Source organism: Pteronotus mesoamericanus, unplaced genomic scaffold (genome assembly GCF_021234165.1).
Source record: "Pteronotus mesoamericanus isolate MK-2021 breed Mesoamerican mustached bat unplaced genomic scaffold, CSHL_Meso_final contig_65, whole genome shotgun sequence".
Taxonomy (NCBI): Eukaryota; Metazoa; Chordata; class Mammalia; order Chiroptera; family Mormoopidae; genus Pteronotus; species Pteronotus mesoamericanus.
In genome coordinates this window covers 8,468,235-8,480,394 of record NW_026555228.1, presented here as the reverse complement: position 1 = coordinate 8,480,394, position 12,160 = coordinate 8,468,235, and the positions used below count along the sequence as shown (strand labels likewise).

General features: G+C 36.4%; 1 protein-coding gene and 1 pseudogene across 1 annotated transcript in view; both read left to right on the top strand.

Moving 5' to 3' along the window:
• SCML2 (Scm polycomb group protein like 2) overlaps positions 1-12,160 on the top strand; it is a 62,380-nt gene that overhangs the window by 28,364 nt on the left and 21,856 nt on the right. Inside the window, exons 7-8 of the mRNA XM_054581195.1 lie at positions 4,632-4,800; positions 10,103-10,212. Coding sequence (XP_054437170.1) covers positions 4,632-4,800; positions 10,103-10,212 — 279 coding nt within the window. The remainder of the gene's footprint in view (positions 1-4,631; positions 4,801-10,102; positions 10,213-12,160) is intronic.
• On the top strand, positions 5,484-6,207 carry LOC129076979 (small nuclear ribonucleoprotein-associated protein N-like; annotated as a pseudogene).

Below are 12,160 nucleotides of genomic sequence, written 5' to 3'. Positions count from 1 at the left end.
AAAAGTCAGTCTTTGGTTATTTCCACCATAAAAGTGGTTTAAAACAAAAAAGGAACAACCCTATTGTAAGTTAGACTTGATCATTTAAATCTACAGTTTGTAATGAAAAGTATTGCCAATATTTTTCTGTAGCTTTGTAGTTTCTATAATTTTCACTGGTATTACATGAGACTTATTAAAAGTATTTTTATGACATAAAAATGTGGATAACATTTTACTAATTAAATATTGTGTCAATACATTTAATGAGTTTTGTGGAAGTTATAGCAATGACTGCTATGATTGTTTTTAATAGCGTAATGGAAGTCACTCTGTTGAAGTCAGTAAGAAAAAATATTATGGTTTAGAAATGGAATGGCTTTTTAAAAGATTTTTTTAATTTATTTTCAGAGAGGGGAAGGGAGGGAGAAAGAGAGGGAGAGAAACATTGATGTGAGAGAGACATATCAGTTGGCTGCCTCTCGCACACCCCCAACGAGGGACCTGGCCTGTAACCCAGGCATGTGCCCTGACTGGGAATTGAAGCAGTGACCTTTTGGTTCACAGGCCTGCGCTCAATCCACCAAGCCACCCCAGCCAGGGCAAAAAAATTGAATGGCTTTTAAAGGCTCAGTATTGTTAGATGATATGAATTGACCTCAAACAACTGAAGTTGCTTCTTTTCATATGAACTTTTTAATAAAAATATTAAAGGTTTTGAAAATGGCCATCTTCTTTAATAATAATATGGTGACCAAAAATCTTGGTTCTTTTGAAGTGAACAGGTATGAATAGGAATTGTTTTTAAAAAAAAGGGTTTTCATGGGAAGCAAGAACCCCCATGAAGCTGAAGGGAGTAGTGTAAAGAGCATCTATGACTGGCAAGTAGAAAACATATATTTTTAAAAGAACACTCTTAAATTAAAGCCCTCCTAAATTCTGTGATTTCTAGCTTGTTTTTGCATTTTTATGATTTCCTGTCTAGTCTGAATACTTACGAGATACAATGACATAACAGGGTAGGAAAACCATGTCACTTCTACTAAATTCAACTTACTTTAATTTAGCACGTGTGCAAAGAAAAGAGATACTGTCATGTAGGTATGGAGATAAACAACTTAACTGGACTTTTGTAATTTAAATTAGAGAGTTCTCCTTTAACCTTTGAATTGTGTTTGGGAATTTCTTTCCAGTAACATTTTTACAACTTTTCAATAACCTTAGGATAGAATATACTATGCAAATTATATAGGTATAAGGAATATGAAGAGTTTTTTTCTCTCTTTTTTAGTCTGTTTATTTTAGTTCTCCAAGCCCTGTTTTGAAATGGGGGAGAAGGGAGTGGATCAAAGCTTGAGATCATTTCAGAATATTTGGTTTTGGTTTAGTTGTCCAGACATCACTTCTTAAAGCTGCTGGAAAAGACATAGCACCACTTCCCAAACTGGGATGTTCTGTCAGACTCCAAAAGCATATTTTTACTTTTCCAAGTAAATTATTTATTTCTTTCTGTGTGGGAGTTACCCTTTATTATGTGTCTAGGGTATTGTTAATACTGTAAAACTGTGGTTCTTGATATTGAGAGGGAAACCTACATGGGTCATCGAAGAGACTCAGGAAGAAAAATGGAGGAGCTCAGGCAACAGGGACTGGATATGTTCACCCTATTGAAGTCTTACCATGCCAACCAAACCATCTCTGCTTGTTAAATGAGCAGGGGACTGGGCCGGTTAGAATAGCTAACTTGGTGCAAGGCCCCACAGGGATAAAAGATGAAAAGGTCTCATTTTCATAAAATACCCCCTCCAGCTACTACTAAAAATTAGAGATCCTGTTTTCCTTTATAACTTCTCCTGTGTTTGCCATCCTTTCTCTTGTAGTGATTAGGTGAAAAAAAAATGAACCTCTTTAAGTGAAGAGGGTCTTACTTCTATGTTCGTTTTGGGCACAGTAAGAAGATGAGAAGGTGAAAAAGCAGTATTTTAGAGAAACCTTTAAGTGATGATAAAAGGAAGAGTAATAGGCAGAGACCTGTACAAGGCAGGACTGAAGTGTGGGCAGTGTCTGGCCAGGACAGAGAATGCCCCTGCTGCAGTAAATGGAAGTAAATACCACATGTCTCTGATGGTCAACTGCTTGGGCAATAGAGATGCTTTTATGATTATATTCTGCTGAGTCAGCTTGGACCCGAACTGTGAAGATGGGTAGATTGTCAAGAGAATGGGGATTTTTGTGGATTTAGTAACTAGGAAGGGGTCATTAGTGACCTTGGAAAGAATTTCTTTAAAAATATGTTTGGGAGAAGAAACAGTTGCTGCAGGGGGGCTAAGGAAACAGAATAATAAGGAAATTAAAGTATCAATTATAGGTGATCTTCTTGGTATTTTGGTAGTCAGTAGAAGGAGGGTTCATGCAAGGGCTTAAAAGTATACTAAAAACTAGAGGAGGTAGCTTCAAAATAAGGGATATGTGAGTGTTATACAAGAGCGCAAGGGCTTGGGGCTCAAGTGATTAATATACCATGGAGAGGAGATATTGAAACCATAATGTCCGTGAGGAACCAAAGAAGATGGTTATTAGGACATAAGTAAATGGGAATTGGACTTAGGGAGTAGAAAGAAAACTTTTCATTTGATACAAGGGGAAGAGATGAGAATGAATGAAAAGAAGTGTATTTTAAAGGTGGAAAAATGGGGTGGTTATGGTCACTCCTGAAAGGTGGTCTTTAATCTTTTCATGCAGTAGAAGGTAAGGGCATTTGCTGAATGGAATAGGGCAAGAGGGAGATGGGAACTTAAGCAGGGAAACATACTTGGAAATAAGTGAGTTGGCATAATGACACCCCAATTGAAGTTAGCATAGATTTTACAGTGATCAGTAACATCTTAATGTTTTATAGCAGGAGTTGGCATACTGCAACCCAAGGGCCACTTCTAGCGCATGTAGCCTGTGAGCTAAGAATGGTTTTAATATTCATGAAGGGTTTAAAAAGACAAGCAAACAAAGAAAGAAACAAAAAAGTATGTGACAGCGACTGTATGTGACCTTTAAAACCTAAAATATTTACTATCTGGCCCTTTAAAGAAAAAGATTGCTAACCCTTGTTCTATTGCTCAGGACCAGAGAACACAAATGTTAGTGTGATTTATATGTGGGAACTGACATGCTGGGCATGATCAGAGATCAAAGGGTGTTGGTGGAAGTGGAAAGCTGGGTACAGATTGATAGAGAGTAAAGCCAGAAGAAAGCTAATAGGTTGGACTAAATGGAGAGGGCTTGTGGCTAGATCTCAGAGAGAGAATGAAAAGCATGGTCAGTTGGTATGAAGCAAAAATGATAGGTAAGGAAGTTTGGAGATAGAGAAATGGGCACGGTTCGTTATCTTGGAGATAGAGGAGTTCCAGAAACTGCTAAGCATAACCATTTTAGGGAAGAGCTTAAATCTCCAATAATGAAGTCAGGATGATGAAGTATGAGAAGAGTGACGGTTAAATTCCTGAAGATGATGATAGGGTAACTGTGTAAGAAGAAATAATGTGAATTAAGTTACTGGAGTTATTGAAGAAAGTGGAAGTGAGTGTGGAGAATGAGGTAGATGATAATAAAGAGGTAAGAAGAGACTGGTGTGAGATGGTGAATTACTGTAAATAAGCGGGAAAACGATGGTGGCAATTAAGTGGTCCTCAATTTGCCCTGTCAGCTGAGAGAAGACTGTTCCCTCCTCTTGGCATGGTAAGTGAGAGAAGGTAGATAAAACAGCTGCAGGGAAGATGTGGTATTCATCAAAGATCTGTCAGACCTACACATAGTCTTTGAGTATGGGAGGAGCCAAGCAGTAGATTGGTGTCACGTTGTCAAATGAAATTCTCAAAATAAAAGCAGTTGACTTTTATATAGATGTATAAATGTTTTACTATACAGCTTGCCCTGTAAAGAATTTTTGTTTGACACTAGTACTTCTTATTACATATAAAATTCATTTTTTGTAATAAAGTTATTAGGGTATTAATGCTAAATTGTGTCCATAGGCTAAAGTAATATGGCAGGTAACTATCATTTGAAATATTAAAACTGTCTGGTTTGGACTACCAAGTAACTAGTAGATACAAATCAGTTGGATGTGGTGGTGGTCCTACATGACAATGTTAATGTAGTATCTGTATTGTAGTATATGAAGCTTTCTTATTAGACATACATGCAAGAACATAATGTACCTTAGCCATTAAAAATCAAGTGCAGGGGATTCCCCTGGCCTCTGAAAGATGAAACAGGAGCCGTCGGTTTTTTTATATTAATTGGCAAGGTAATTCCTGTATATGGCATAATTGGATAGTATGTTCTGAAGGAGAAACTGTTTTCTGTGCTAAGGGCTAAAAATATGAGAAGTGGGCAAAAGGTAAATAGCTAGAAATTTTCACTGTGCTAAGTTTAAAGTTACTGGCTCCTCTTATAGAAGCCTCTTTATTTTTTCTGGAGAATTAGATTATTTCCTGATAATAAGAAATCTTAAATATCTAAAACTTCATTTAAATGATACCTTTATTTTAAGTAGTTTTCAACGAATAACTTCCAGGCTGTTTGTAATTATTTAAATTTATTTTGAGTCATAAGAAGATAATACCTTAATTATGTCATTTAAACCCTTTCCAAAGTAATCCAGCAGTCAATGAAGTCTGCAAGGAAAACTACTGTAACATTACCAACACCGCAGCCCAGGAGATCAGGTCGGACTAAACCAGCTGGATATTCTCCAGTCCCTAAGAAGGAAAGTTCTGCTAAAAATGTCACACCAAGGAGCAAAGGCCCCAAAAAGGTTAGTTGTAACTGCTACTAATTTGTATTACAGGTCTCTGTAGTGCCTTATTATTAATAGCATATAGTTTAGGATTTACTAAGACTATGATGAATCCCTTTAGGAATTTACTAAGTATATTTAAGGCCTGTATAGCCATCGAGATTAGCATTTCTTTTCTTGGGTAAACCTAAATAGTGTTTGACCTCTTCAAAACCACATTGAGATTAGTTGACACCACAGCTGCAAGTACAGTGCAGAGTGGAGTCGCTGCCGGAGATGCCTAATACTGTGTTCTGAGGAGCAGCCAGCGGTGCAATGGAGTGGGCTGGGTACCATTTACACTGAAAAGGGCTATGAAAAAGCACATACCAGAGGTGGAAGTCCAAGTCAAATGTAGGAGGACAGCCTCACGAAGCAACCAAGAATGTCAGCTGTACCCGAGGCAATATCAGCAGCAGCAAGTACCTGGCGGAACTAAGGCAAGCATTCTTAGCTGAGACACCAAGAGTTGGTTGGTTAAGACAATCTTGGAACATCCCAGGTAGTCGATTCTGAGCAAAAGCAAAAACAGGCTCCACCTACTGTTTGAAGCTTCAGTACCACTCACATTGTAGCAGAACCTGCATCATACCTTTAGCTGTAGTCTTCTCTGAGGTCTTAAGGATCCTGAAACTTTACTGTGGACGTTGAATTTGGTGGAACAGCAATCATGACTCGGGGAATGAGCAGCAAGATGCTGAAGCACATAGACTATAGAATGAAATATATCCTGCAAGATGGCCGAATCTTCATTGGCACCTTTAAGGCTTTTGACAAGCATATGAACTTGATCCACTCTGTGATAAATTCAGGAATACCAAGCCAAAGAATGTGAAGCAGCAGCCAGAGCATGAAGAAAAGAAGGTTTGGGGTCTGGCGTTGCTACATAGGGATGACTTGGTTTTCACAAGTGTGGAGGTACCTCCCTCCAAAGATACTGGCATTGTTTGAGTACCACTTTCTGGAGCTGCAGGAGGCCCTGCGATTGGTAGGGCCACTGGCAGAGGAGTACCAACTCGAGTTCCAATTCTCCAGGCTCCTGCTAGATTAGCAGGCCCTGTCTAAGGGGTTGGGGGGGGCCATCCCAGCAGGTAATGACTGCACAGGGAAGAAGCACTGTAGCAGCTGCAGCAGTTGACAGCCATTGTCAGCATTGCTGGAGCTCCAACTGATTACCCACCAAGTAGGGGAACTCCCCCCACACCTGTGAGCTGAGCAACCCCACCTCCAAGCATTATGGCTTCTCTACCTGGTATGAGACCACCTATGGGATCACCAGTTGGGCTTCCCCTGCTCAAGGGATGTCAACAGGCATACTCTGTCCAGCAATGATACTTCCTCCACTAGGAGTTAGAGGTCCACCTCCCCTCAGAGTGAGTCCACCAAGACCCTAGAATACTGTTGATCCTTAGTCACTTTTTTCCTACAATGTGCATTGTGAAACTAGAATGTGACCTTTAGTCACCTCTTTGCTGCATTAATATTCACTAATAAATGCATAGAACAATTAAACTGGGGGGGGGACCCCAAAGAACACTTGAAAGTACTGCATGGTTGTATTTATGTTCAGGCCAGTTTATTTACATCAGTATACTCTAAAAACCAGTGTGAAATGAATTTTACTGTATATAAATAATACCTCAATAAATGGGGAATGAGGGAATCAAATGTTGTCAATTTAATGATGCTAGAGTTATATTCGGTTTAACTGATTTCCCCAAAGAAAACAACTCAAACCTTCAAACCTGAAAATAATAGAAAAAGCAGCTACCTGAAGACACTGAGACAGAACAGAAACTGACATACTCTAGGGGTGGGAGGAAGTACACACAGGAGGGAGGGGAGTTATACAAGATTTTGTATCTGGCAAAAATATCCTTCAAGAATGAAGGGAAACTAAAAGATTACATTTTCAGATAAGTCATACTTAGTAAATACACTGGCAGACGAGCATTATGAAATGTGGAAGGAAGTTTATCTCTTGGTAAATGCAAATGGCTTCCTTTTTGGCATTTTCCTTCATAGTTTCTTTATAATGTGATTATTTAAAGCAATAATTATAGTCTTGTGGGATTTATAACATATATAGATAGAATATATAAAACAATTACAGTATAAAGTCTTGGGTTGGGGGACATGGATTTGTATAAATGTAAGGCTTCAACATTTTATGTCAAGTAGTACTGTATTAACTATATGGATTGAACATTGTAATCCCCGGGGTATATTGTAAAAACACAAATGCAAAGAAATATAAGTAAAAAGCCATTCCACTGGGAAAATTAAAATGGAACTCTTAAGACATATTTAAGTTTTCAAAAAAAAAAAAGGAGGAGGAATAGAGCAAAACACAGAGGAGACAATTAGAAAACGATAGACCTAGACATAAACATATTAATTATGTGAAAAATTAGTGGGCTGAGCTCTCTAATTAAAAGAGCTTAAGAACTCAAAGTGACTAAGATATATCTGTCTATATCTATATACAGATACAGATATATATCTCACATAGAAACAGACAACAGTGTGGTGATAGCCAGAGAAGGGGGCAGGGTAGGTGAAGATGGGCAAAGGGGGGGAAATGGAGATGGAAAGAGACTTTGCTTGGGGTGATGGGTGCGTGTTGCAGTGTGCAGATGATGTTTTATTGAGTTGTACACTTGAAATCTGTATGGTTTTGTGACTCATTGTCACCCCAATGCATTTTTTAAAAAGAGCTTATCAAAATGGATTTTTAAAAGACCAATATACTGTCTACAAGAGATACACTCTAAATATGAAGACATAGAATTTTCCTAGATCTGTTAGAACTGAAATAAATTTCAGCAGTATTGTCTTAAACATTTCTGAGTTTAGCCATTTGACACCAACAGATAACACATTTCTGTTTTGTTTCAACTGTTTGTAGTATGGAGCAAAGTGATGATGCAATTTTGATTTAAAATATTTATATTAATACTGATATTTTCATTTTGAAAGGAATTCAAAATTTATAAAATAAAGCCAATAGAACTGAATATACTTTAAAGATAAAATCATAAACATTGAAAAAAATCAAGCAGATTATTCTAATGTAAATCATTGGCAGATGAAATTTTTCACATTTAAAATAAATTAAAATAGCCAAGATTTGGGAGCAGCCCAAGTGTCCATCAGTAATGAGTGGATAAAATAGCTATGGTACATTTGCACAGTGGAATACTACTCGGCCTTAAAAAAGAAGAAAATTTTACTGTTTGCGACAGCATGGATGGACCTGGAGGACATTACGCTAATAAAATAAGCCAGTCAGAGAATGACAAGTACCATATGATTTCACTCATATGTGGAATCTTAGGAATAAACTGAACTAACAAGCAAAATACAGACAGACTCATAGATAGAAAGTAGGCCGACAGCTCTGGGGAGGGTTGAAGGGGTGGAGGGATTGAGTGTAAAAGGAAGAAAAACAAGAGAACTTATGGACGACGTGGTAATTGTGGGAAGGAGGGGAGTGGGTGGAGTTGGAAGGAGGGTATCGGGGTGATAAATGGTGATGGAAAAAAGTCCCTTGCAATGGAAACAAAATCACATAAAATTAAGAAAAGTTAATGAAATTTAAAGGGAAATAATACTTTAGATGCATTTTAAAAACTAAGGTGTATAAAGGGTGTCACTGATACATGTTTAATGCATATTTTCAAGCTTCTGAAAAAGTCTGTGTGATTATTTGGTATAATGGTGGTGGTAGAAGATAACTCCAAAAAGTTTCTATTGACTCCTTAATTTTGAAATAATGCCAATGTTAATTTGACTATTTTGCAAAGATCTTTTTGAAAATACTGTTTATATGGTGGTGGGAAGGGGCAAGGGACAGAAACTGTAATTTTTGAATTATCAACTATTTTTTGTTTCAAAGGAAGTATTTTCAATTCACGTTTTATCTTCTCCAGCTTCATTATCATGAAAATGTGAAGATTCTCATGCAGTTACTTATCTTCCTGTTCCAGTACTGCCATGTCATAGTTTAGTTATTTAGAAAGTCTTTGAACTAGAGTAGTAAGAATTATTTTTGCAATAGATTCCTTACTTGCAACTAGTTCTCCTCCCCCATTAAAGGATTCTAGAGGTATAGAAACATGTTTTCCAAATAATTGTACATTTAATTTATTTTTTATTTTTTTTAATTAATTTATTTACTTTTTAAATACATTTGTCTCTGCCTTCCCCCCACCTCTTTCCCTTGCCCCCTCCCACCTTCCCTCCCTCAGCTCTTCCCCTTTGGTTTATCATTTTAATGTAAACATACTATTTTGGTATGTCTTAAGTCAAAGGATTCAGATTTTGGATTTTTAAAATAAAGAACAAGAAATGTCATCACTAGTAATTTAATACTTAAAAATTAACATTGTTTACTAGAATGCTGTGAACCAAATGACTGTCATTAATTTAAACAAACAAAGAAAAATCCAACAACATTGCTTGTTATCCTATTTTTCTTCTTCCTTGTTCTTGCCTTTTAAATATCCTTTTATTACCTTTTCTAGACACAAGAGCCCCTTCTCTGATACTGGAGAGCCGTGTTTGAAACAGCTCCCAAAAAACCTCAAGAGTTGATAGAAAATAAACAAAGCACTAGTCATGTTTAACAAAGCCCAGAAGACATTTGTTTCTTATATACAATAGGCATAATTTTGTGCACAAGCTACTTGTAATGTCAGAATGATCATGTGTAATATGGAGAAATGCAGACTGGATACAGTAAAAACCAGACAAGTGACTGCTTTCTAAAGTTTGTCCTCTGTCTTGTTGAGGTCCTTCACCCCAATTTGATGTATTGCTAGATTAGATTAACAGACTTTATTTAGCAATGTGAAAAAACTTGTTTTACAGGGAACCTCAAAAAATAAAATAAGTTTTATAGAGTAAACTATTTTTGCTAAGGTGTTACCAGTTGGAGCAGGAGTAGCACTGTGAACCTTGGCCTCTTGGTCTCCTTTTCTCCCACCTGACCAGATCATGGGTCTCTCCGAGAAGCACAGTGTGGCAAGTACTGCAGCTTGTGACTGACAGACAGAGAGACAGAGAGAGAGAGAGAGAGAGAGAGAGAGAGAGAGAGAGAGAGACCCACACACACCCACACACCCCCACACACCCACCCCCCCCAACACTGAGGACCTCTGGAAACATCATTTGTGGACTAGTTATGTCAATAATTTTCTGATTACCTTATCTAGGAATGTTTTAAAGGATAATGTATACTTGTGGAGGTTTTTTGGTGGTTTATTTTCTTGTTTTTTTTCTTTTTTTTCCTGTTCTGTGTTCCACATCTTCAACTTCTGTAAAGATGCTGACCAGAGGCCGTGGTGTTGCATATAAGGATTCCTCTCCTGGGTCATACAAAATAATGATGTCTACAGGTAAATTAGTATGTTTAAGAGAGTATAAAATTACTTATATTTTATTCTGTATCATTTTCAGTATCTTTGAAATCCTGGAAGTAAAATAATAGGGAAAAAAGATGATAATGAACATTTTGTTAAGCATTTTTCATGTTAAAATATTTTGAAATTTTGTTCTTTTTTGAAGTAGAAATCACTTTTTTATTGTTCTATTACAGTTGTCCCAATTTCCCCCATTGCTCTGCCCTGCCCTTAAAAATCATTATTGCAACATACCTCATGTTTTCAGTTTATTATTTCCGATTTTTAGTTCATTAGCAGGAGAGACTAGCTAACCTGAGTATAATGCACAGGAGATAAAAAAACAAATCCTTGTTTAGCTTCACTTGTGTTCAGTAGAACTGTGTCCATGCCATTAACATCACAGTTTAAGTTTTTTATAGTTATTTCATGTCTGTAACAGAATCCATCCTTCCTCTGGCTATTGCCAGAAGGTTGCATTATGATAAATTTTAACATAGCAAAAGTGAGATTAATGGGTTTTTTTTGGACTAAATACAGACTATATATGAAAATTTTAAAATTTAAAATAATGGGGAATAGATTAAAATAATGTGCTTTTTGATTTATGGTAGCAATATATTTTATATTTGGTAATGTAGTCTCATATTGTTACATTGTTTGTTGGCTTGTATTTCTTGATTCTCAGTGAAGAAAAATTATGGAAAATTGATACTTGTAATTATAGATGATTTGCTTCTAAATCATATGCTTTTATTACACTAAGGAAAAGCGTTTATTTTTAAATTTTCTTCAGTGACCCTTGGTATGTATATAAAGAACACTTTTTTCTTACAGTTAATGAAAAAATTTCTCTTAAGTCATTAGAATTTACTGTGACATATGTCTTAAGTTATTTGATTACTTTAGAAAATATAATGAAGGTGCACTATTGGTGATTTAAAATAAATTCAGTCCAAAAAGGAGTATACTAACATGACCAGTTTTTTTCAATTATAGTTGACATTCAGTAGTATATTAGCTTCAGGTGTACAGTATAGTGGTTAGACATTGATATAATTTACAAAGTAGTCCCCCCAATAAGCCAGTACCCATACTTACAATATTATTGTAAAAACTGGCACCATACTTAGTTATTACAATATTATTGACTATATTGCCTATGCTGTACTTTACATCCCTATGACTATTTTGTACTTCTTAATCCCTTCACCTTTTATACCCAGCCCCCAAACTACCCTTCCACCTGGCAACCATCAGTTTGTTTTCTGTATCCATGAGTCTGTTTCAATTTTGTTTGTTCATTTACTTGTTCCTTAGAGTCCACATATAAGTGAGATCATATGATATTTGTCTCTCTCTGTTGGACTTATTTCACTTAGAATTAGTGTCCTTTAGATCCATTCATGTTGTAACATGGTAAGATTTTATTTTTTATGGATGAATAGTATTCCATTCTATATATGTATCACATTGTCTTTATCCAGTTGTCTATTGATGGACACTTAGGTTGTTTCCATATCTTGGCTATTGTAAATAATGTTGCAGTGAACATAAGGATGCATATATCTTTTCAAGTTAGTGTTTTGGATTTTTTTGGAAAAATACCCAAAAGTGGAATCACTGGGTCATAATGCAGTTCTATTTTTAATATTTTTAGGACCGTCCATATTGTTTTTCATATTGACTGCACCAATCTGCATTCCCACCAACAATTCACAAGGATTCCTTTTTTTTTCACCTCCTCACTAACACTTGCTGTTTCTTGGTTTATTGATGATAGCCGTTCTGACAGGTGTGAGGTGATAGCTCACTGTGGTTTTAATTTGCATTTCTCTGATGATTAGTGATGTTGAGCATCTTTTATATGTGTATCAGCCATCTGTATATCCTCTTTGGAGAAATGTCTGTTTAGGTCCTCTGCTAACTTTTTAATTGGGTTTTT